Below are 26,373 nucleotides of genomic sequence, written 5' to 3'. Positions count from 1 at the left end.
TGGGCATTATTTCGCATTTTCTCTCATATTTCATATTTCCTAAACCAGTTTTGTTTTCATTTTCACTGAAAATATAACTTGTTATTGGATACAACATTGACTGAGGGACAGAAAACAGAAAATAACAGTAAACTTATTTTTGGAAACTGGTGCCAAATACATTGTTTTGCCCACAGTGCAACTGGTGTGTTTTTTTAAAATACATTAATAACCTGGAATTCAATGAAAGGGGAAAAAACAGAATGTTGAAAATACTCAATAGGTCAAGCAATATCTGAGGAGAGATGGAAAAAAATTAATACCAATACTTTCCTAGTTAGTAATTGGTACCAGAAAGAAAAGAATGAGTGTAGTGGTGCATGTGAGAGGAAATTGTGATTATTCTGCTTAGAGGTAGATAAGGCAAAAACAGTCTTAAGTAAAATCAAACTTCTGAGGAACTCAGCAGGTCAAGTGCCATCTCTGGAGCCAAGCAGATGGTTGATGTTTCAGGTCAGCAATCTTTTTGCGTCTCCAAGCACTGATTTAACTTTGGAAGACTGAATGAAACTGTTCCAAGAGTTCAAAATTTTGAAGGATTTTGTTAAAACAGAGAGAATTTGCTTCTATCAGCACTGCTGCTGTGAATTAGAATGTAGAGTTAGCTATGAGTAATTCATAAAATAATCTGAGAAATTAGCCAAAATTCATTTTCACATTAGGTTGCTATTATTCTCATAGAACAGTCCAAAAGAGTGATGGCTCAATTCAATATTGACTTTCAGAGGCAAATTACATAGATACTTAGAAAAGAAAATATTGTAGGGTCATAATGAAATGGAAGTCATGTGGAACTAAACTGGATAGCATTTTGAAAGAGCTGCCACAGGTCAGTAGACCAGATAGCACTTTCTATGTTTTATTATTCTTTGATTTGAGGAAGAATAGCAAGGAAAGGAATTTATTTCCAAAACTGGTTAACCGATCATCTGCGTATTAAAGCTGCTTAATCATCAATAATACCTAAAGATAAGTTGTAGTTGAACATTGTGTTTTACTCCAAAATTATTTAGCTATTAGTTCAGGAAACTGAGAATTAGTTATAAGACTATATAGCATCAAAGGAGATCACTTGCCCCAATGTGCCTCTGCCATCCCTTTGCAAGATTTTCATTTAATTTTAAACTCTTGTTCTTTCTCCATGGCCCTGGGGATTTTTTTTAAAATATTAAGGTGGTATCATTTTCAGAACTATCATTGAAGTATGGAAATTTGTATGCGTACTTTTCTTACTGGGGGGAGCAGAAACTCTCAGAATGTGAAAGAGAGCTATGTTTGGAGCTAGATGGGGGATGAATCAAACTGGAATTTGTTGCATAGACTTCCATAGGAAATGCTAGGGGATACTGCACTGCTTTTATTCCTACCTTTTGGGCAAGGTATTACAAATGTCTGTCTTTGTAGGTTTAAAAATGTCACTGTGCTATTCAGAGAAAATTTGTGGAGTCATAGTACACTTCTTCCCTCAATCAACAGTTTTTTTGAGAAAAATAGATTATATAAATTCCATCTCATTTTTGTGTATTACAGTGACTAAATTGCAAAAGTACTTAAATTGGCTGTGAAGTATTTTGGAAGCTTAGTAAATTTTATTCTTCTGTATGTACTGTGTAGCTATCATGGTTGGAAACAAAATATTTATTTAACACTGGGAGAAGAAATCTACTGTGCATTGATGACTAATTTGCCGTGGTACATATTTTATATTTTTTGTTGATTGAACTAACAAATGAGTATTAATTTGAAACTTTCCACCAGCACTTCACATCCTTGTGAATAGTTACATCATCATATCCTGCTTTTCCAAGAATATTCCTCAATTAATGATGATTCAAAATTGTGTAATCTCCAGGTAATGTGAGATTATCCATTTTAGCTGGAAAAAATGAAGAACCATGTTTCTGAACATTGAAAGATTGCAGGGTTTTGAGTGCAGATGGATCTGGGTGTCTGAGTGGATGATTTGATTCTTTTAATATAGGCTAGTATGTATGAGGTAATTGCATTGGTTCATGTAAGATTAATAGGTCAATGGTCTTACATGAAAAGGTTAACCAGGTTAGGTTTATATCCATTGGAGTTTACAAAAGGTGACTGAGATCATAATAGAAACACAAGATCTTGAGGGTGTATGTAGTTGGGAATGTCTGCTTGTGGGAGAGTCTAGAACTGAAGTCATAATGAGGGGTCATTGATTTATGACCAGAATGAAGTGAACTATTTTCTGAATTTTGCAAGTCTTTTGAACTTTCTTCCTCATAGAATCAAATACTTTAAATATATTTAAGAGTTACGTAACTAAATTGTTGTATGCAGGGTGACAAAAAAGTTACCGTTAAAGACAGGAATATTGAGTTGAGGTTATTTTCAGGCCAGTCTTGGTCGATAAGTGGTCAAGCAGCATCATGTGGCCCAATCTTGCTTCTGATCTGTTTGTTCATTTCGTATTCCACCCTATGAAAAATTTTGGTTGACTTAAGTGCTGTTCATTGGAAATTAGATGTTACCAAATTGAGATAAACTGAAAAGCTGGGTTGAAAGGTTTGCAAAGATTCATTCACTTAACTTTTATATGACTACCACCAACTATTTGATAACTTTTAAGACAAGTAATTCACAAGTTTTATTTGATTTCTCATGGAAAGTGGTTTTTGACTCTAATGTACATAAAATTACAGCCATCCTTTGGTATCACCACTGTTAAACAGCACGAATATACAGCAATTCAGTGTAGAAGAGAACGGGGGAACACCATTTACTGGGACAGCCACTGGAAGACATCATCTGCCAAACCATGGTCTGATTACTTTGGAGCTGGAAGACACAGATGCTTACTCTGGAATGCCAAGTCCAACTAGTAAGTTTGAATACCACCCTGGGAGTTAAGTTGACTGATATGGCCTTATTTATTTAATGTTCTTGAGAAATTTAATTTTAGTTTGACATTTATATCATGGATTAAATTGTTATATTACTCCCCAGTAGCCTCGGTTTGTACTAATAATCATAGATCTTTTTTTTTCGTCTTTTTCGTGGTACTAGGCAAGGTTGCCCTCTTAGTCCTTTACTATTCAATATTGCCCTTGAACCTTTAGCAATTGCTATCCGTGACTCGCCAAATATTTTTGGTATTACCCATGGAAAGGAAATACATAAATTATCATTATATGCAGATGATTTGTTGTTATACATCTCTAATCCGGAGAAGTCAATTCCTGCTATTCTAGGTTTGTTGGCTCAATTTAGCAACTTCTCTGGTTAGAAATTGAATCTTAATAAGAGTGAATTATTCCCTTTAAATAAGCAGGTACCTATTTATGGACGTTTACCATTTAAATTGGTTACTGATTCATTTATATATTTAGGGATAACAATTACGAAAAAATATAAAGAATTATTTAAAGCTAATTTTTTACCTTTAATTGATCAGATTAAACTTTTGTTTACTAAATGGTCACCAATCTCCTTGTCTTTGATTGGTCGGATTAATGCTATTAAGATGATCATTTTGCTCAAATTTTTGTATGTATTTCAATCGGTTCCAATTTTTATCCCAAAATCTTTTTTCTGTATGTAGACTCAAAAATTTCTTCATATATTTGGCAGAACAAAAATCCTAGGTTAGGTAAAAGGTATCTACAGAAATCTAAAAATGAGGGGGGAGGGGCTTGCCCTCCCGAAATTTAGATTCTATTATTGGGCAATTAATATTCGATATTTCAAATTTTGGTTACGAGATTTGGATGTATCTTTAAACCCACATTGGGTAAATCTTGAATGTAATACATTACAAGGGTTTTCCTTGGGTTCGGTTTTAGGAACTTCACTTCCTTTTACTTCTTTTACATCGTATAAACAAATGAATAACCCAATAGTTAAGCATACTTTACGTATATGGTTTCAATTTCGGAGATTTTTTGGGTTTAATCAATTTATTCTAGCAAGTCCCATTATATCTAATTTCCTTTTTCAACCTTCCACTATGGATCAAGCTTACTTTGATTGGAAAACTTTTCGTGATTTATTTTTGGATAATTGTTTCATGTCTTTTGATCAACTCTCTAATAAATATAATTTACCCAGATCTCACTTTTTTACTTATCTACAGATTAGAAACTTCTTAATTACTGTTTCTCCTAATTTTCCACACCCATATCCAATGGACACTTTGGAAAAAATTTTAGATTTAAATCTTTCTCAGAAAAGTGTTGTAGCAATTATATATAATTATGAATTTATGTCCTGATGCTTCTAATAAAATTAAAGCTGACTGGGAAAGAGAACTTAAGATTATTATACCGATTGAAAAATGGGAAAAAATTCTTCAATTGGTTAATTCATCCTCTGTACGTGCTAAACATAGGCTGATACAGTTTAAAGTAGTGCACAGGGCTCACATGTCCAAAGGTAAACTATCTCGTTATTATTCTTATATTAATCCAATATGTGACAGATGTCATTCCGAGATAGCTTCTTTAACTCGCATGTTTTGGTCATGTCCTTTGCTGGAAAAATATTGGAAAGATATTTTTGACATTATTTCAACGGTCTTGAATATAGACTTACAACCTCATCCAATTACTGCTATCTTTGGATTACCAGTGATAGATTCAAATTATCTAACCTCTTCATCACGTAAGATGATTGCATTTCTTACTTTAATGGCTAGAAGATCCATTCTGTTGAATTGGAAAGAGATTAACCCTCCTACTGTATTTCATTGGTTTTTACAAACTATGGTGTGTTTGAATTTGGAAAAAATTAGAAGTGCGGTTTATGACCCTTCCATTAAGTTTGAAAAAACTTGGGGGCCATTCATTCAGCATTTTCATTTGATGTAATTTGATAATTTCCAAACTTGTTTTATCTCTCTGTACTGCTGGTTGAGAGGAATGGAGTCGTCGACACTAAGGTTTTCTTCTTTCCCATTTTTAAGTTGTTAGTATTGTCCAAGTCTTTTAGTTTAGTTGACTAATTCTGTTTAGTTCAATTTTTTGGGGGATGGGGTTTGTTGTTTTTTTCTATTTTTTTTTCTTTTTCATAATTTTTTTCTAGTTTTTTTTTGCTTTGTATTATTCATTGCTATTTTTACACGATTGGGAGCTTTGTTAATTTACACTATTTTGTCTTACAATTACTTATTTTAAGTGTAACAATGTATCTCCTACTATTTGTATTATTGCTATGTTTTGGTTCTATTTTATGAAATTAATAAAAAGATTGAAAAAGAAAGGGAGTTAAGTTGACTGATAAACCTAAAAGAAAAAATTATAATTTGTGTTTAAAATAATACTATGAACATAGGTCTTGGCCCAAAATGTTATTTATTCTTCTCCATAGATGCTGCCGGACCTGCTGAGTTCTTCCAGAACTTTGTGCATGTTCTTCAAGATTTCCAACACCTGGAGAATCTCTTGTGATTATGAACATATGCACAGTTAGAACTGATTATCAAATTGTGTTCTGATCCCATACTTGTAATACACATTCGCTGCAGGTGGCTCAACACTTTCATTACCTTTTATTTTAAGGATGCTGAAAGTATCTATGATCTTTACAAATGCAATGACAAAATATCTTGAAAATAGGTCATTTAACTGAAAAGTCAGATTTCTTTTTAGAATGTAAACAAACTTATCCTCTCATCACATCCATTTACCGATTTAAATGTTACTAAAAGCCATTTATGCTTTTCATAAGCACAAGAGATTCTGCAGATGCTGGAAGTCCAGAGTAACACACACGAAATGCTGGAGAAGATCAGGTCAGTCAGCATTTATGGAAATCACCTCATCCCCCCTCCCCCACCTACCTACTTTCCTCCTCACCTGGTTTTACCTAACGCTTTTCAGCTTACATGCCTTCCCCTCCCCCACCCCACCCTACCTTCTTATTTCGGCTTCTTCCACCTTCCTTTCCAGTCATGGTGAAGGGTTTTACCCCAAAATATTGACTCCTTGTTCCATTCTATAGATGCTGCCTGGCCTGCTGAGTTCCTCCAGCAATTTGTATGTTATATGGTTTTCATAGCAATCATCTTTCCAGTTAACATATGACATAATTTCAGCCATTTGTCTGCAAAAGCTCTGTTTTAATTCCCATTTATTTATAATATGAATGTTCAATTTGGGCATTTTGAATCCTTGTCTTGCAAGAAGTTTGAGTCTTTTTTTTAATCAGTGCTCTATGTAATATTGAAAACTTATGTTAGCCTGTTTATTTTTTAATGTATTGAGAACAATTCAAATGAATATAACAGTTACTTCTTTCCATTATACTTAAGGGCAAGATCATCGAACATGTGGTGTAGTGACTCCAAAAGATTTTGGAGAACATGGTTGAACAAATTTTATAATTTGTGTTCTTGACTTGAGCCATTCAAATACCTCCAACAGATTTGCATGCAAACATTCACCAATAGTAAAGGTGAATATGATTACCTTTTCTCTTTTAGTGATGGTTGGAAATAAAGAATCTCATACCTTACATCTTTGTGAACAAGCAAATGAGGCCTGTGCTGCAAATCTCATCCTTAAGCATAATAGCCCTAATGTAGAATGCCATCAGCACAACATGAGGTTTTAGTTCAAATTAAGTGATGCAAACTATGTTTTGGCTCTTTGTTCACAGTATGTAGATGTTGCTGATGAGGCCTTCACTAATTCTCCATCCTGATACCCCCAACCACTTCCCCAGCTTTGTGCTTTACTGGGCCTTTTAAAAGAGTCAGCCATATTTAATGTGTCTGGAGTTGCATATGTTGGTCATGACTTTACAATATTTTGATAAAATGAAGTGCTTTATAAATGAAGGCAACTTGTCATGCAAATTTTTACCTGACTTAAACTGGGCTAGAGAAATGTAACAGAGGGCTCTTGCCTTGTATAATTTAAACATCAACTAATGTGCTGGCAGAAGCTAATTAGATGATATCTGCTTTCCTGCTGCTCTTGTAAAAGGTTCCATTATCTGAACAAACTCCTGTTAATTAGTTAATGGGAGGATGATCTATGACTTGACTCTGGATGTAAAGTGAGTTCACTAACTATTACGCCAACTGCTTTATAAATATTCAGTAATGTTGCTTTTTGTTTTTATTCTCAATCATTATTACCAGCTGGCAGCAATAATGTATAATATTCTGATAGGATATTAGGATGAACGGTGACATCATTCCTTTTGAGTCCTGAAGTCATAGAGTTAATTACGTAAGTTGTATTTAAGGATGGAAAGCACTTAATTGTAATTGAGACAAAATACTAGCCATGTTCAGAATAGCTATCTGTAAAATATCAAATGAGATTGGTTATGTCAGGCAGACATTATTTAACATCATTGTATGGATTTAAAGCCTGCTAAAATAATACCAAAATGTAATATGGAGTCACGTTTTAGATGATTTGTTTATGTATGTATTTGCCACTAGGTAGTAAGTGCCTATTATGCTGTATCATTTAAAGCCTGTTAGTGCTCTGGATTTGGTCCTGCTCCTCCTCCTCACTGACATTTCCTATTGAGTGTTCCACTCTTCTCGCGATTGTTGTATAATAGATCTGTCAGGTATTTCTAGTTGGCCTTTTAAAATCAAATCTATATTGAGAGAGCCATTTTATTTCTCACTATGAGCAATGACTCATAGGAGAATATCAGATGCTCTTGATTGCTGATATTTTATTTTAAGCTGTGTTTTGTTTGTTGTGAAGGGTTGGTGGCAAAAGCTTACCCCAAGTTCTGGTTGAAGTAATTTATTTTAAATAAGAAAGCCAAAATATATTTTCCATTACTACCACATTCAATTACTGTGAATGAAAGCAATTAAAACATAACTCATTTGGAGAAAATAGATTTTGTTGGAGTAATTGATTCATCTTGTGGTGATTACCCCTTTTCTTTGTTGCTGATTACAACCACCTCAGTCTGAAAGCCCCATCTTTAAATGTCCTTGCCCACCATCACCATCAATGCCAACAGCAGCCTTCTGGACATGAACTATATACAGTGCTGCATTTTGTATTTGCTCTTCTGTAGTAACTCTAGAGTTAAAGCAATAATTATGAGAATGTGGCCTATAAATTTACAGCTAAAGCAGCCGTAAGAGTGAGGCAAGACAGGGAGTAATACATCAGGATTTTAATCGTAGACCAAAAACTGTCCGTAAAACCATAAGATACATGAACAGAAATAGGCCATTTTGCCCATCGAGTCTGATCCGCCATTCCATCATGGCTGACTTGTTATCTCTCTCAACCCCATTCTCCTGCCTTTACCACATGGCCTTTGATACCCTGACCAATCAAGAATCTATCAACCTCCACTTTAAATATTCCCAATGACTTACCTTTTACAGCTCTCTGTGGCAATAAATTCCACAAATTCAGTACCCTCCAGCAAAAGAAATTCCTTCTCATTTCTATTCTAACTGATGTCCCTCAATTCTGAGGCTGTGCCCTCTGGTCCTAGACTCATCCGCTATAGGAAATATCCTCTCCACATGCACTGTATCTGGGCTTTACAATATTCGATAGGTTTCAATAGGAACGGAGATTCCGCACCTCCTCCATTCTTCTAAACTCCAGCAGGTATAGGCCCACAGTCACCAAACGCTCCTCATATGTTAACCCTTTCATTCCCAGAATTATTCTGGTGAACCTCTTCTCGATCTTGTCCGATGCCAGCACATCTTTTCTTAGATAAGGGGCACAAAACTGCGCACAATACTCCAAGTGTGGTCTGACTAATGCCTTTTAAAGCCTCAGCATTTCATCTTTGCTTTTATATTCTAGTCTTGAAAGGAATGCTAACATTCTATTTGCCTTACTTGCCAAAGACTCAACCTGTAAGTTAACCTTTTGACAATCCTGCACGAGGACTTACAATTTTCTCCTCGTTTACAAAATAGTCTCCACCTTTATTCCTTCTACCAAAATGCATGACCATCACTTTCATAAACTGTATTCTATTTGCCACTTTGTCCATTCATCCAATCTGTCTAAGTCGTTTTGTAGACTCCCTGCTTCCTCAACACTACCTACCCCATGACCTATCTTTGTATCATCCACAAACTTGGCCACAAAGCCATCAGTTCCAGCATACAAATCATTGATGTATAACGTGAAAGGAAGCGGTCCCAAAACTGATGCTTGCAGAACACTACTAGTCACTGGCAGCCAACCAGAAAAAGGCTCCTTTTGTTCCTGCTGTTTGCCTCCTGCCAATCTTTTATACATGCTGTTAACTTTCCTATAATACCAAGAGCTCTTACCTTGCCTAGCAGCCTCAAATACGGCATTTTGTCATGGCTTTCTGAAAATCCAAATAAACAACATCCACTGACTCTCTTTTGTCTATTTGCCTGTCATTCTCTCAAAGAATTCCAACAGATTTGCCAGGTAAGATTTCCCCTTAAGGAAGCCATGCTGACTTTGGCCTATTTTATCATGTACCATCAAGAACCCCAAAGCCTCAATGTTAATAATGGAATCCAGCAACTTCCCAACCACTGAAGTCGGGCAAACTGACCTATAATTTCCTTTCTTTTGCCTCTCCTCTCTTCTTATAGTGGAGTGACATTTGAAATTTCACAGTCTTTTGGCACTATCATTGAAAGATCATTACTAGTGCCTCCACAATCTCTTCTCCTATCTCTTTCAGAACTTTGGGGTGTATTCCAGCTGGTCCAGGTGACTTAGCTACCTTCAGATTTTTGAGCTTCTCAGACACTTTCTCTTTAGTAATAGCAACAGCACTCACTTCTGCTCTCTGACACTCTCGAATTTCTGACATACTGCTAGTGTCTTCCTGACACAAGATATTCAGTAAGTTTGTCCGCCATTTCTTTGACCTCATTACTATCTCTCCAGTGTCATTTTCCAGTGGCCCAAAATCCACTCTTGCCTCTTTTTTACTCTTTATATATATGAAAAATATTTTGCTATCTTCCTTCAAATTATCGGCTAGCTTACCTTCGTATTTCATCTTTTCTCTCCTTATGGTATTTTTAATTGCCTTTTTTGGTTTTGAAAAACTTCCCAATAATTTTTGCTATGTTATATGCCCTCTTTTCCCTTTATACTGTCTTTGACTTCCCATATCAGCCATGGTTACCTCATCCTCTATTTAGAATGTGTCTTCATCTTTGGAATGTATTTATCTTGTCCCTTCCCAATTGCTCCCAGAAACTCCAGCCATTGCTGTTCTGCCGTCATCCCTGTTAGTGCCCCTTTCCAATCAACTTTGGCAAGCTTCTCTCTCATGCCCATTTAATTCCCTTTATTCCACTGTTATAGTGATACATCTGACTTCAGCTTTTCCCTTTCAAATTGCACGGTGAATTCTATCATATTATGATCACTGCCTCATAATTGTTCTTTTACCTTAAGCTCCTTAATCAAATCTGGTTCATTACACAGTCAAATGAACGAAATCTTTAAAAAATAATAAGGTAAGATGTCATGGAAAGAGAACAATCAATAAGATAATGAGCAAAATCTCTTTACTTTTAATAAGTCTGCTGATATTCTTCCAGGCAAATGTAAAATTTGGAATATTTCAATCATACAAGTTAACAAGGAATATGTAATGAATACCTTGTATAAAATGTAGGAGGTTACACATTTTCTATGTATTCTGTTTGTTTGTGTGCACACATATTGAATCACTCATGATGTCACTCCAGTTTTACGCACAGTGCCTATAGGTATTCAGCCCCCCTTGGAAGTTTTCATGTTTTATTATTTTACAAAACTGGATCACAGGGGATTTAATTTGTCTTTTTTTAACATGATCAACAGAAAACGACTCTTTCGTGTCAAAGGGAAAACAGATTGCTACAAAGTGATCTAAATTAATTACAAATATAAAACACAAATAAATGATTGCATAAGTATTCACCCCCTTCAAGTCTGTATTTAGTAGATGCACCTTTGGTAGCAATTACAGCCTTGAGTCTGGTGGGTAGGACTCTTGTCAGCTTTCCACACCTGGACACTGCAATTTTTTTCCCATTCCTTTTTACAAAACTGCTCAAGCTCTGTCAGATTGCAATGGGATTGTGAGTGAGTAGCCCTTTACAAGTCTAGCTACAAATTCTCAATTGGATTGAGATCTGGACTCTGACTTGGCCACTCCAGGGTGTTGTGGTTTTTAAGCCATTCCTGAGTCGCTTTGGCTTTATGTTTGGCGGCATTGTCTTGCTGGAATACAAATCTTCTCCCAAGTTGCAGTTCTTTTGCAGACTGCATCAGGTTTTCCTCCAGGATTTTCCTGTAGTTTGCTGCATTAATTTCACTTTCTGCCTTCACAAGCCTTCCAGGGCCTGCTGCAGTGAAACACCATCATGATGCAGCCACCATCATACTTCACCGTAGGGACGGTGTGTTTTTGATGATGTGTGGTGTTTGGCTTATGCCAAACATAATGTTCAGTCTGATGGCCAAAAAGCTCGACTTTGGTTTCATCAGACCTTAGAACCACCTTCCAGTTGACTTCAGAATCTCCCACATGCCTTCTGGAAAACTCTAGCCAAGATTTCATGTGAGTTTTTTTTAAACAGTGGCTTTCTCTTTGACACATTCCCATAGAGCTGCAACTGGTGAAGCACCCAGGCAACAGTTGCTGTATGCGCAATCTCTCCCATCTCAGCCACTGAAGTTTGTCATAAGTCTCTTAGTGACTTCCCTCACTGGTCCTCTTCTTGCACGGTCATTCACCTTTTGAGGATGGACATCTCTAGATAGATTTACAGCTGTGCCACATTCTTCCAATTTCTTGATGATTGGCTTAACTGTATCCAAGAGATATTCAGTGACTTGGAAATGTTCTTGTATCCATCTTGGGACTTGTGCTTTTCAATAACCTTTTTGTGATGTTGCTTGGAGTGTTTTGTCTTCATGGTGTACTTTTTGCCATGATACTGACTCACCAGCAGTTGGTCCTTCTCGATACAGGTTTTTACTACAATCAATTGAAACGCCTTGAATGCACACAGGTATCCAAAAACAGATCTCCATTTAACTAATTACATACTTCTAAAACCAATTGGCTGCACCAGTGATGATTTGGGGTGCCATTTTAAAGGGAGTGAATACTTATGCAATCAATTACTTTGTGTTTTATATTTGTAATTAATTTGAATCACTTTGAAGAGATCTGTTTTCACTTTGATACAAAAGAGGCTTTTTCTGTTGATCAGTGTCAAAAAAGCCAAATTAAATCCACTGTGATTCAGTGTTGTAAAAGAATAAAATATGAAAACTTCCTAAGGAAGTTAATACTTTTTATAGGCACTGTATGAGGCTTTTACCTGCATCGACCATTGTGGCATTCATACAGCACAGCAACAAGCCCTTTTGGCTCACCATGTCCATAACAACTACCAAATATTCATCTATTCACATCTTATTTACCAGCATTTGGTCGTAGTATCCTATCGAATTCAAGTGCTCATCTATGTATTTCTTAAATGTTGTCAGAATGCCTGCTCTCATCGCCCCTTCAGGTACTGTTTTCCAGATACAAATCAATCTCTTGGTGAAAGTAATCTTCCTTGGATCCTTAAGGCCTCTTGTCTCTTACCTTAAACTTGTGTCCTTGAACTTCGGGCACCTCTGCTGTGGGAAAAATTTTCCTACTATCTACCCTGTTAATGCTCCTAATAATTTACGTAACTTAAGGTCCCTCCTTCAGGCAGGTAGGGCTCGCCAGCCATGGTTGGCTGCTCATCTAGGAGAAGGAAATCTCTAATTTCAAACCTCAGTAGCCTTGCGGCTATACCTACTCATGGGGAAGGTTTCAGGATTAAACCCTAAGGGAAAATTTAAGCTAGAGTCCCTAAGGAAGTTCAATGTTGAGTTCAACATTGACTGGCAGCTACTGCAACGCTGTTGGTACCAAACTGTATCGGTCTTTGCCATTCCTGTGGGTTAATCAGATCTATGGAGAAGGTAACAGCTTGCTCTCCATGTCGTACTGGCTAGGCTTGCATGTCTAGAAAGCTAGGGCGCAGCATCCATGGTTGACGAGAAACAGACTGAGCCTTATAAGTTTTTGTTTCATTTCTCATAGTAAGTAGTTGTTTTTTGGATGGGGGGAATGGGAAATTTGAAGTCGGAGGTGTTTCTTGAGTAGTTAAATGTGGAGAAGCGTCGGTTATACTACCTATTGGCCTGTGCGTTTCTGGTGTATCATTAAGTAAAGCTGTTAATAACTCCCTTTGTTTTTCTCCTTGTGCTCATTTGAATATACAGTACAGGACACAGAACTGGCATATTGGAAAAATGCATGTCATATCACGTCATGTCATTTGTTTGCGGGGGGGGTGCAGTAGGAAGAAAGGTTGTGTTGGTAAAGCTAAAACTGCTTGGCTCTTTATCTTTACTACCAGTATTACTTATCTTAAGTGCCTTTCCTACTCTTCTGTGTTCTCCTAAGCCTCCTTACATTCAAAGTAGAGACACTTGATCTGCTGCTAACCCTTCCTCTTTGCCTACGAAGTTAAACTGGTACCAATGACATAGGAAGGAAAAGCAAAGAGGTCCTGAAAAGAGAATTTAGAGAGCTGGGCAGAAAGCTGAGAAGCAGGACCTCCAAGGTAGTATTTTCTGGATTGCTGCCTGTGCCATGTGCCATGTGCCAGTGAGGGTAGAAACAGAATGATTTGGCAGATTAATGCATGGCTGAGAAGCCGGTGCAAGGAACAGGGCTTCAAGTTCTTGGATCATTGGGATCTCTTCTGGGGGAGGTATAACTTGTACAAAAGTGCACCTGAAAGCGACGGGGAACAATATTCTTGCAGGTAAGTTTGTTAGAGCTGTTGGGGAGGTTTTAAACTTAATTTGGTAGGGTTGTTGTGGAACCAGAGTGAGAGGACTCAGGGTAGTACAGATGATAAAAGAAAAGCAAAGATAGCACCAAAGGTTATGGGGCAAAGGCCAGGGAGTGGAGCTGAAGAGGGGAAGAAAGGAGAAGACTCAATGGGCCAAATGGCCTAATTCTGCTCCTATGTCTTATGGTCTTATGATCCTTTCTATCCTAGCACTCAGCTTATATATCTCTGTAACTGATTTTCACATTGCTGCTTTCGCCCACCATCAACACCACTACTCGCCTCCCATGCCCTCCCCACCTCTCCATATCTGTTGCATAATTTCTGTGAAAAAGGATTCTATTATCCCTTTTCACTACCCTTTTGAAAAAGATTAGGAAAAGAAAGGGAAGCAGTATAATTAGAATGTGAATGCCAGAAGTATGATGAATTAATCGGGGTTGAGGAAAAGCCAAGAATGGACAAAAAACCTCTTGTGGGTAAGTTGAGGAAGAAGAAATCTGGAAAACTGTTCAGGATGTCAAGCGAAGGAGAGGCAGGATGTAGCAGAATTTGTCAGCTGAGTTAACTGATTCAATGTTAATTCAATTTCTTAAAACCTTATTTAATTATTTAAAGTGCCTCCAAATTTGTAAACTGGTGTTTCTGTGTTCCCTTTGCAGCAGCTCTGAGAACCAAAAGATAAAAAGTCCATATAGCAGATTGCCTTCTTGACTTTTTTTATTGAAATGTAGCACAGTTAGACATTAAGAATATGCCCATTCCTTAAACCTAATTATTTAGAGACCTCTGATGGTAGACATTTATTGATATTATATTTCTTCCCTTTGATTTACGTGCATTCCATAAATTAAAACTGTTAAAGGTTCAATGCAAAGTACTAACCTGAAGTTTTTTTTTCATTATAATATATTAAATGGGACTGTTAACAAAATTAACTAAATAGATTAATGTTCCTGAACTGCAGTTTTCCAAGCAATGATTTTGACATTTTCTGATTATTTTCATGAAGATACTAATTTATTATTCTATCCACTTAGTGTCATGCACACTAAGTGTCAAGATTAAGTAGTGGCATGTACTGGACACAAACTGGTGCTGATGTTATGTAGTTTGACTGATACTATTTATCCATCATCAAACCAGCCTGCCAAAAGTATGAAATTCTAATCTAAATAAAACCAGCTCCAGGATGGACAGATCTTTGAGAACTGTAGAATGAGCAGTGAAAAATGGTGGTTTAGGTTGCTATCTTCTTCTGCAGCAGCCCCACCTTCTCTCTGTTTTTGTAGGTTCTGAGGGTACTATTCAGCCAATGTGGGAACTACAATGCTCTAACAGGCAAGAGGAGGTAGTCGATGTGTTAAGTAGTCTTTGAAATGGTGTGCTTCTTTCACCACTTACAAGATGTTCCTGGTGGATGGAGTTGAGATTCTCAACATCATTTCAAATCTTCTTTCTCTGCTTTGTGCAGTTATCACAAAGAGAGGTGCACAGGATTTTGTGGGGAGGTTGAATATGTTCAAGAAACTCTTAACAGCCCAGAGTATTTTTCTATATTTGTAAGGTAATCTTTACCTGTGGCAGACATTGGAATGGAATGTCTGTTTTAGGAGTCAAGAATTGGGACATGAGAGTCTGTACCAGGCAGATCCTAGAGACATAGGAAGGTTGAAGTTAAGGAAATCTTGCTGATGTTCTAAATTTTCTTGAAAGCATTTTATAAAAGTTCAGATCAAAGTTTATGGTGGGACATAAAAGCTCACAGTGTACAAGATAACATAATGACATGCATAATAAACTAGGAAAGTTATCAGGAAATAGAGTTGATATAAGAGGATCTTTATTAGTTGGTAAGATGTGATGGGTGGTGTACCATAGAGATTGGAGCATGTTGCTTCAATTTTATTGATTTATATGAATGGTTTGGATGACATTGCCAAAGATATGGTTGTTGAGTTTACTTGATGACAGTTTACAAAGATAGACAGGAAAATATAGTATAAATATTATGACAAGGACATAAGGAGGCCTTGGAGGAATAGTTAAGTGAGTGGGCTGAGATATGGTAAATGGAGCACAATGTGGGACAGTGTGAAATTTTCCATTTTTGTAATAAAAAAAATACCTGAAAAGGTATTATCTGAATGGTGAGAGATTAAGGAGCTCTGAGATACAAAGGAATATAGGTGTCTGAGGCATGAGTTGTAAAAGGCTATTAGGCACATACAGCAAGTACTTTACAAAAGCTAATAAATGTTATTGGTAGATAAGTTAAATAAGAAAATAAGGTGGTCTTATGCTCCAGTTATGTGGAGTTTAGGTCAAAGTGCACCTGGAATATTGCATATAGTACCGGTCTCCTCCTCAAGGCAAGATAAAAGGCAGGTTGGAGAATTATTATAGTAATAACTAGAATGAAGAGAAGAGACTGGAAATCCTTATCTGGATCAGAAACAAAACAGCTTAAGTATTCAGCAGGTCAGGCAACGTGTGGAGCAGAGGGATGGTTAACATTTTTGGTCAAGACCCTGGAAATATCTAGTTACGAAAAGATTGGATAAAGTAGGTCTTTATCCACTAGAGTTCAGAAGTGAGCAGCTTCACTGACACAGATTCCTGAAGGGTCTTGACAGATTGGATATGAAGATGACTTTTTCCTTGTGAGGAAGAATCTAGCAATACCAGTCATTATGTAAAGCAAATGTGAGGTGAAATTTCTTTCCTCTGAACATCAAGGGTTCTTGAAATACCTTTTCTCAAAGAGAAGTGGAAGCCGCATCTTTGAATATGTCTTAGGCAATAGTGGATAAGCAAAGAAATTGAAAGGTAATGATGGGTAAACTAGAATGTGGAGGAGAGATTGTGATCAGATCAGCCATGATCTTATTAATTGGCAGAATTGTCATGCCATGCTGACTATCCCTAATCAACTCTTGTCTGTCTAGATGTACATGTATCTAATCCCCCAAAATCACCTCTAGTAATTGACTTTAGACCTACTGCTCTATAGTTTCCAGGTTTTCTCTGCTACCTTTCGTAATTAAAAGCTGCATGTTCACTACACCCCAATTTACTGGCATCTCACCCATGGCTAACAATGATGCAAGTATCTCAAGCAGGGCTCCTGCAATTTCTTCTCTAGTCTCCTGTAATATTCTTGAATAAACCTGGTCAGGCCTTGGGGATAGTCTGCATTAAAGTTGAGGAGGTGTTGGATGTCTTAAAAGGCATAGAGGTATACAAATCTCCAAGACCTTCACATTTACTTTTCCCTGGTTCTGAAGTTTTCATGTCTTTCTCCTCAGTTAAAAAGAGGAAAAATAGGCATTAAGGACCTTGCTTATCTCCTGTACCTCCACACAAAGAAATTTCTTTTGATCTTTGATGGGCCCTATTCTCTTGAGTGACTCTTTTTCTTTTAATATACTTATGAAGACTTCTTGGATTTTTCTTAATCTCCACAAAATTTATCTCATGCCTCCTTTTTGCCCTCCTGACTTCCTTCTTGAGTACGCTTCTGCATTGCTTGTACTCCAGGGATTAACTTCATCCCAACAGTCTTTGTCCTGACCCATATTTCCTCTCTCCTGACTAGCGCCACAATATCCCTTGTCATCAGTGTCCTTAATCCTATCTGCCTTGTCCTTTACTCTCTAACAAGAACATACAGACCTTGAGTTCTCACTATCTCACCTTTAAAAGCCACCCAGCCATCCCTTTGTCTGCAAACATCTACCCCAATCAGCTTTGCAAGCTCCTGTATCAATTGTCGAAATTCACATTGCACTAATTTAGCATTTGAACCTGTGGATCAGTTCTGTTTCATTCCAGAACTATTTTAAAACTATTAGAACTATGGTAACTTGTCCCAAGTTCTCCCTGGTGACACCTCTGTTACTTGCCTGCCCTCTTATTCAAGAAAAGGTAGGACTTTGCCCTTTCCTTGGTCGGGCCTTCAATATATTTCATTAAGAAATTTGTCTGAATACACTTAACAAATACCAATTCATCTAAGTCCTCGACAATCCCCTTCTATATAACCCTATTATTTCATTGCACACCTCACTGCATATTTGTTCTTCTAGTTCCCATTGACAGTTCTGGGGGCCAACGATCTTAACAAGGTCATCATTCATCGCCTTATTTCTCAGCTCCATCCATAAAGCGTCACTGGATGACCCTTCAGTAATTTCATCTCAGAGCGTTAAGCTGTCAGCCCTGTCCCTCCCTTAGACATGTATCTGTAATGGTTATAATATCCCACTTAAACATAGCTGTCCAAGCCCCAGGTTAGTAAGCTTCCTGTCACTGACTTCTGCATTGATTTCCAGCCTCTCATTTGCCTCTCTGAATCTTGGGGTCCTACTGCCCTGCGGATATAGTTTAAACCCATCCAGGTAATGCTAGCAACTCTGCTTGCCAGGACATTGGTTGTCCCTCCAGTTCAGATTTCCTCTGCCTTAGAAGAGTTCCCAATGTTCCAAAGATAGGAATCCCCGCACCCTACACCAATTTTTAAGTCATATCCATCTATTCTCACCCATACTAGCATATGGCACTGGAAGTAATCCAAAGATTACTACCCTCAAGGTCCTGCTTTTTATCTTGTTCCCTACCTCTATATATTCACCCCATAGGACTTCATCCTATTTTCTACCTATGTCATTTGTGCTAACGTGCTGCTCATCCTCCCCCTTGAGAACATTCTGTAGCTGCTCTGTGACATCCTAGACTATGGCACGGGGGAGGCAACATACCATTTTTAGAGTTCCTTTTGTGGACATAGCATCTCATGTCTGTGGTTCCCACCCCACCCCCCCCCCACCCCTAACTGTTGAATCCCGTATTGTTGTAGTTCTTCTATCTTCACCCTTCCCTGCTGAGCTCCAGTGCCAGTCCTGGAGCCACAGATCTGGCTGTTGTGCCTTCTCCTGGATGGACACCCTACCCAATAGTATCCAGAACAGTATCCTTATTTGAGGGAAATGGCCACAGATGAATCTTGTGCTAACTGTCTGTTTCCTTTTCCTGGTGGTCACCCAACTACTTTCTGCCTGCACCTTAGGTGTGATCACCTTGCTAAAACTCACATCTATGAAACTCAGCATCTCAGATGATCCTGACTGCGTCCACCTCCAGCTCTTTCACGTGGTCAGTTAGGAACTGCAGCTAGACACACTTCACACAGATCTTGCAGGAGGAACATACCACTACCGTAATTGCCATTGAATGCTCTGAGGAATTTCAAGGTACCATACCTGCATTCCAGTTGCCAAAGCTCACCAGCCAAAGACGTTTAACTTTACAATTGAACATTGATCCACTCTCACAATGGTTGTGATATTATTTGAAGGCTTTGAAGTAAAAGTAAATTTAGTAGAATGGATAAAAAAATGCCAAAGTTACAAAATACAGAGCAGTAGTGAAAATTGTTAATTTTTTCAGACTGTAGGGAGGTGTCCAGTAGTGTTTCCTGGGCATTGCTTTATTTGATTTATTTAAAAGGCTTGGGCTTGGAGTTACAGAGCATAGTTTCCAAATTTGAAGATGACACACAATCTGATGAGAAAGCCAATTATTAGTAGACTTCTGAATGAGATGCAGACAGGCTGGTAGAAATGTTGGATATGTGAAATTTAATGCTGAGAAATGTGTATGTTACATTTTGGTAGGAAGAACATGAAGAGACAATATGAACTTGAACTTAAACTTGAGTGCAAGATTTTAAAAGGAATGCAAAAATAGAGAGATCAAGGCAAATATGCTAATGAAAATGACAGGGCAAGTTGAAGTGGTTAAAAAGACATACAGAATCCTGAGCTCTATAAATATAGGCAGTGAGTATAACAGCAAATAATTCACGAAGATATAGTCACTGTTTAGGCTACAACAAAGGTTTTGTGACTACTCCTGGCTGCCATAAATTTAGGAAAGGTGCAAGCTTACCAGAATGATTCTGAGCTGAATGAATTTGACTGACTAAAAGCTGGGATTGTTCTTAGGGCAAAAGTACTTGTGGAGTAAGAGGTATTTAAAATCATGAAGGATATCGATCGTGTATGCCGAATCAAACTGTTGCAATGTAAAGGAGAGGTTTAAAAAAATTAGGGGGCATACAAGGAAGGTATTTGGCAAAAAAAAACCCAGAAGTAACATGAGGGTGATCAAGAAGGCATATGGCAGGAAGTTGTATTACAGCTTTATAAACTAGTTAGGCTGCATCTGGAGTATTGTATACTGTTCTGGTTGACCCAATATAGGAAGGATTTTGTGGCTTTGGCGAAGGTACAGAAGAGGTTTACCAGGATACTGCCTGGATTAGAGGGCATGTGCTACAATGAAATGTTGGGAAAACTTGGGTTGTTTTCTCTGGAGCAGCGGAGGCTGAGGGGAGATCTGGTTTATAAGGTTATGAGAGACTTTTAAGAGACATTTAGATAGGCACATGAATGTGAGGAAAATGGAAGGATATGGACATTATGTAGGCATAAGGGATTAGTTTAGTTGGCTATCTTTATATTCAAAAGATGGTTACTCCTATCTTTTGAGATAAAGGAAATGAATATTTTCAGAGCAGTAAGTTAAAGTCTGTAGAAAGGGATTAGATAGAATGTTCCAATAAAGAGCTGAATATACTGTGACTTTTCTGTAATTTTGAGAACCTTTGCATACATAACACCACAGGGACTTGACAAACTGAGGTCTTAGTCCAGTAACAAGGGATTAAAGACAATTGGTACCAGGCTCTGCTGCATGAACATGTGCTCTCTTGCACATACAATGGGTCTGTGTACAGTCTTCTGTTGGTATACAGTCTCATAGGTTAAGGTACAGATGAATTTGCTTACTGCGTCCCAGACCTTAATGCCCCCCCATCCACTCCATCCTTGTTCCTGAATCTCATCACCCTTTGAGTCCCCTAAAATTGCAATAAAAAAGGTTCTTCAGGTTTCTTCTTTGATTAAATGGTGTCCTTTATTCAACTTTTCCTTGAACCAGATTTCTTCTGAGACAATATTAACAGATGTCAGAATGTCATTTTTGTTATTCCTTTGTTATTTATAAAGCTTGCACTTGCAATATGGTTCTATTTTTATATAAACTTTATATTTTTTCTAGAGTTGAGCTCAACTGTTCTTCCACACTATGATGAGGTTGGAGTGTGTTTTAAGCAGTTGGAAGCTGATTCCAGTAAGGTGGTTGGGCAGTGGCCCTCACTGCATATCAACATAAATAACAAGGTAATTCATTGCACTTAAACCAGTTATATTGTTTCTTTCTTGAAGTATGTATTGGCTGTGTTAAGCCAAATAAATATTAATTATTTGCTTCCCTACAAATATTAACATGTCTCACACTGAAAATGCTATTTGCTTACTTCCTAATTCCTGGAGGTAATGATGTATTGTGATTTATTTGGTCTTTCATTTAGTCTAAATTCAAGCTGGATTATTTTACATGACAAACATACCTTTGTACAAGTCTATTTCTTAAAGAATAACTGCTTTTAGTCCTGATGTAGCTTTGAAATGAAATTGGGAGCATTTAATTGTGCTTATAGTGTATGACACAACTTCAACAAATGCAGACAACCTTTACTTCAAGAAATGCCTGTGAATAGAAAATGGAAATACACTGGGGATAATCAGTCAGCAAAAATATCTCATCAATGTGTGACTTCTGAATAGTCAGAAGCAAGGATATGTGTAGTTAATTACTTAAAATTTGCGTTAGCACGGCCACTTCTTGATAGCAAGGATATAATGTGGAAACTTTATAAAACACTGGTGAGGCCTCAGTTGGAGTATTGTGAGTAGTTTTGGGCTCCTTATCTTAGAAAAGATGTGCTGAAACTGGAGAGGGTTCTAAGGTTGTTCACAAAAATGATTCCAGGATTGAAGAGACTTTGACTTTGGGCCTGTATTCAGAATTCAGAAGAATTGAAACCTGTCGAATGGTGAAAGGCCTTGTTAGAGTAGATGTGGAGAGGATGTTTCCTATGGTGGGAGAGTGTAACACCAGAAGACACAGCCTCAGAATAGTGAGATATCCTTTTAGAATGGTGAGGAGGTATTTCTTTAGCCAGAGAGTGTTGAATTGGTGAAATTCTTTGCCACAGACAGCTGTAGAGGCCAAGTCTTTATATAAGGCAGAGGTAGATTGATTTTTTAATCAGGGAGAAGACAGGAGATTGGGGCTGAGAGAAAAATTGGATCTACCTTGATGAAATAGTCGTTCGTCCGTCGTTGACGTCGATGAGGACCTCGACACCATTATGATGGTGTCGAGACTAGCATGTGATTTGGATTTAAGTGAGGGAGAGTTGCGCAGCGTCAGCCTCACTCTCTCTTCCCAATTCCCATCCGGATCCAGTGGCAAGACAGAGTCTAGACGGCTGGAGATGGGACTAGGTGCAGTGGATGACCAGGACGTCGTCTGTGTCTTGTCCCGCTCTACACGTTCCACGACGCTTGCAGAGACCGCCTTCTTGACCGTTGGACCTTCCATAGGTCTCGTCCGCTCAATCCGCCGGAGTCTGTCTTCACATGCTGGGATGGACAACTCCGTATCACACCGAGGGTTTGAGACCCGTCGGCTACCCTCACCTGGCTTAGCCGGCTTGTCGAAGCCATTGCCCGGGGTGTGGCCGCTGTCGCATGCAAACAGCTACGGGGAGCCACAGGTGAGAGCTGAGTGCCAGGTGGGGACCAAAGGTGGACTAACCACCCTGAAAAGGACACGACATGTTCCCCCACCAGAGGTGCTACCCCTCCCTGACACCCCATACACCTGATGAAATGGTAGAGCAGACTGGATGGGCCATATGGCCTAATTCTGCTCCTAATTGTTATGGTCTCATAACATTGATGAAAATATGCTGTTCAGACATCTTTAAAACGATACTGAGGGTGAAGTGGAGATATGGGAAAGAATTCTGTAAGTTGGACTTCGGTAAATGAGTTTTATGGCTAAAAGTTAAAAGTTAAAATGTTACTTGTAAAAACTTAAAGATAACATTGATTATAATAAGGTTGATGCAGAAGGAACTTGTGGGTGTCATTGGCAGTAGAGATAGAGGTGTGAGTAGAGGTTCAGAAAGGTGGCATCCATTATTAAGGACCCCCAGCACCGAGTACATACCCTGTTCTCACTGTCACCGTCAGGAAGAAGATACAGAAGTGATTCAGGAACAGCTTCTTCTGCTCTGCCATCCGATTTCTAAATGGACATTGAACCCATGAGAGCACTACCTCACTTTTTTATTATTTCTGTTTTACACTATTATTTTTAATTTACCTATTTAATATACACCTACATACTTACTGTAATTCATTTATTTATGATTTTCTATATTTATCATGTATTGCGTTGTATTGCTGCAGCTAAATTAACAAAGTTCATGATGTATGTTGGTGATATTAAACCTGATTCTGACGTTATGGGGTGTCAAGATGAATTAAGTTTAATGAAGGAAGGGGACAGAGCATAAAGTGTTGAATCCAGTAACTTATGAAACGAGTGTAATATAGAGTTGTGGAGGAAAGTAAATATTTTGTTGTTGAAGTCAATTTGTGCCATGGAATGCATATGTTTGCATTCTGAGTGGCAAGGATAAAGTTTTCAAAGATTAATATTTCTGAAGCTGATAGACTGTATGACTTGTTTAAGTTCAACTTTAGGTGAGGCAAAATTGCATACTGAAGTTTATCTGATGGTTTCTGATATTTGTTGAATGTGATGGCTCTGGTATTATGTTAGGGTAATCATTAAAAGGTTAAAGTCATGTTATTCATTTATCTGCAGTTACAGAACCATGGTTGAAACAGTTTTGAGTCAAGATTACTCTGAGCTGTAGCCTCCGTTGAGGTTGTGGCTCAAACTTAGTTGTTTTTTGGGTTTGTAAAGATGGGTTTGGGGACAAAAATGAGGTTCTGGTCAAAGGAAGTTTAGGGACAAGGATGTGGCGAAGTTAGAGGTCAGGCCAGAGTCTAAGCTTCTACTCTGTGCTTCGCATTCTGTGTTTGAAGGCCAGTGTCATAGACATGGCATGAAGGACATTTGTGGATGGATGTCAGTTTGGCAAGGGCTGTGGACAAAGACCAATGAGGCAAGGGCTGGTAGCCTTCCAGGTCAGAAGATACTAGGATCAGAGATCGTCCAGACAGAAGTCTGCGAGTCCACAGGTGCAGTCGGAGGCTCAAGTCCTCTAAAGGTGTGTCCTAGAGTTGGAGGGCTGTCTGTGTCTGTGAGTGGGTGGATAGGAGGGAGGAATGTGGATTTTGTTGTAGTTGCTTGTGTTGTTCTGTTGAACATTGTAGACATGTTATGTTTGTGCCAGAATGTGGGGTGAAACTTGTGGGTTGCCCTCAGCACATCCTTAGGTGGTGTTGAGTGTTAACATTTCACTGTATGCTTCAGTGCGCATGTGAATAAATGGTGTAAAGACAATAAGGTAGAAGGGCTGAAATGTGTGTACCTCAATGCAAGAAGCATCAGGAACAAAGGTGATGAACTGAGAGCTTGGATACATACATGGAATTATGATGTAGTGGCCATTACAGAGACTTGGCTGGCACCAGGGCAGGAATGGATTCTCAATATTCCTGGATTTCAGTGCTTTCAAAAGCATAGAGAGAGTGGAAAAAGGGGAGGAGGGGTGGCATTACGGGTCAGGGATACTATTACAGCTAGAGAAAGGGTGGGTAATGTAGCAGGATCCTCTTTTGAGTCACTATAGGTGGAAGTCAGGAACAGGAAGGGAGCAGTTACTCTACTGGGGGTATTCTATAGGCCCCCTGGAGCAAAGATACAGAGGAGCAGATTGGGAGGCAGATTTTGGAAAGGTGCAAAAATAACAGGTTTGTTATCATGGGTGACTTTAACTTCCCTAATATTGATTGGCACCTGTTTAGTTCCAAGGGTTTAGATGGGACAGAGTTTGTTAAGTGTGTCCAGGATGGATTCCTGTCACAGTATGTGGACAGGCCGACTAGGGGGAAAGCCGTACTAGATCCACTACTAGGTAATGAACCGGGTCAGGTCACAGATCTCTCAGTGGGTGAGCATCTGGGGGACTGTGACCACCGCTCCGTGGCCTTTAGCATTATCATGGAAAAGGATAGAATCAGAGAGGCTAGGAAAGTGTTTAATTGGGGAAGGGCAAATTATGAGGCTATAAGGCTAGAACTTACGGGTGTGAATTGGGATGATGTTTTGCAGGGAAATGTACTATGGACATGTGGTCGATGTTCAGAGATCTCTTGCAGGATGTTTAGGATAAGTTTGTCCCGGTGAGGAAGATGAAGAATGGTAGGGTGAAGAAACCATGGGTGACAAGTGAGGTGGAAAATCTAGTCAGGTGGAAGAAGGCAGCATACATGAGGTTTAGGAAGCAAGGATCAGATGGGTCTATTGAGGAATATAGGGAAGCAAGAAAGGAGCTTAAGAAGGGGCTGAGAAGAGCAAGAAGGGGGCATGAGAAGGCCTTGGCGAGTCAGGTAAAGGAAAACCCCAAGGCATTCTTCAATTATGTGAAGAAAAAAGGATGACAGGAGTGAAGGAAGGACCAATTAGAGATAAAGGTGGGAAAATGTGCCTGGAGGCTGTGGAAGTGAGCAAGGCCCTCAATGAATACTTCTCTTCAGTATTCACCAATGAGAGGGAACTTGATGATGGTGAGGACAATATGAGTGAGGTTGATGTTCTGGGGCATGTTGATGTTAAGGGAGAGGAGGTGTTGGAGTTGTTAAAATACATTAGGACAGATAAGTCCCCGGGGCCTGAAGGAATATTCCCCAGGGAGCTCCACGAGGCGAGGGAAGAGATTGCTGAGCCTCTGGCTAGGATCTTTATGTCCTCATTGTCCACAGGAATGGTACCGGAGGATTGGAGGGAGGCGAATGTTGTCCCCTTATTCAAAAAAAGGAAATAGGGATAGTCCGGGTAATTATAGACCAGTGAGCCTTATGTCTGTGGTGGGAAAGCTGTTGGAAAAGATTCGTAGAGATAGGATTTATGGGCATTTAGAGAATCATGGTCTGATCAGGGACAGTCAGCATGGCTTTGTGCAGGGCAGATCCTGTCTAACAAGCCTGATAGAGTTCTTTGAGGAGGTGACCAGGCATATAGATGAGGGTAGTGCAGTGGATGTGATCTATATGGATTTTAGTAAGGCATTTGACAAGGTTCCACACGGTAGGCTTATTCAGAAAGTCAGAAGGCATGGGATCCAAGGAAGTTTGGCCAGGTGGATTCAGAATTGGCTTGCCTGCAGAAGGCAGAAGGTTGTGGTGGAGGGAATACATTCAGATTGGAGGATTGTGACTAGTGGTGTCCCACAAGGATCGGATCTGGGACCTCTACTTTTCATGATTTTTATTAACGACCTGGATGTTGGGGTGGAAGGGTGGGTTGGCAAGTTTGCAGACGACACAAAGGTTGGTGGTGTTGTAGATAGTGTAGAGGATTGTCAAAGATTGCAGAGAGACATTGATGGAATGCAGAAGTGG

At 38.7% G+C, this 26,373-nt stretch overlaps 1 protein-coding gene across 4 annotated transcripts in view; it reads left to right on the top strand.

Moving 5' to 3' along the window:
• The window catches only part of LOC134344331 (band 4.1-like protein 4B), a 403,206-nt gene that overhangs the window by 244,209 nt on the left and 132,624 nt on the right, over nucleotides 1-26,373 (top strand). For all 4 annotated transcript variants that reach the window (XM_063043916.1, XM_063043918.1, XM_063043917.1 and 1 more), the window contains 2 exons: nucleotides 2,718-2,896; nucleotides 20,984-21,105. In XM_063043916.1, coding sequence (XP_062899986.1) covers nucleotides 2,718-2,896; nucleotides 20,984-21,105 — 301 coding nt within the window. The remainder of the gene's footprint in view (nucleotides 1-2,717; nucleotides 2,897-20,983; nucleotides 21,106-26,373) is intronic.

Source organism: Mobula hypostoma, chromosome 3, assembly GCF_963921235.1.
Source record: "Mobula hypostoma chromosome 3, sMobHyp1.1, whole genome shotgun sequence".
NCBI classification, from domain to species: Eukaryota; Metazoa; Chordata; class Chondrichthyes; order Myliobatiformes; family Myliobatidae; genus Mobula; species Mobula hypostoma.
Note: the sequence above shows the minus strand (reverse complement) of the source record. Positions and strands in the feature narration are given on the sequence as shown.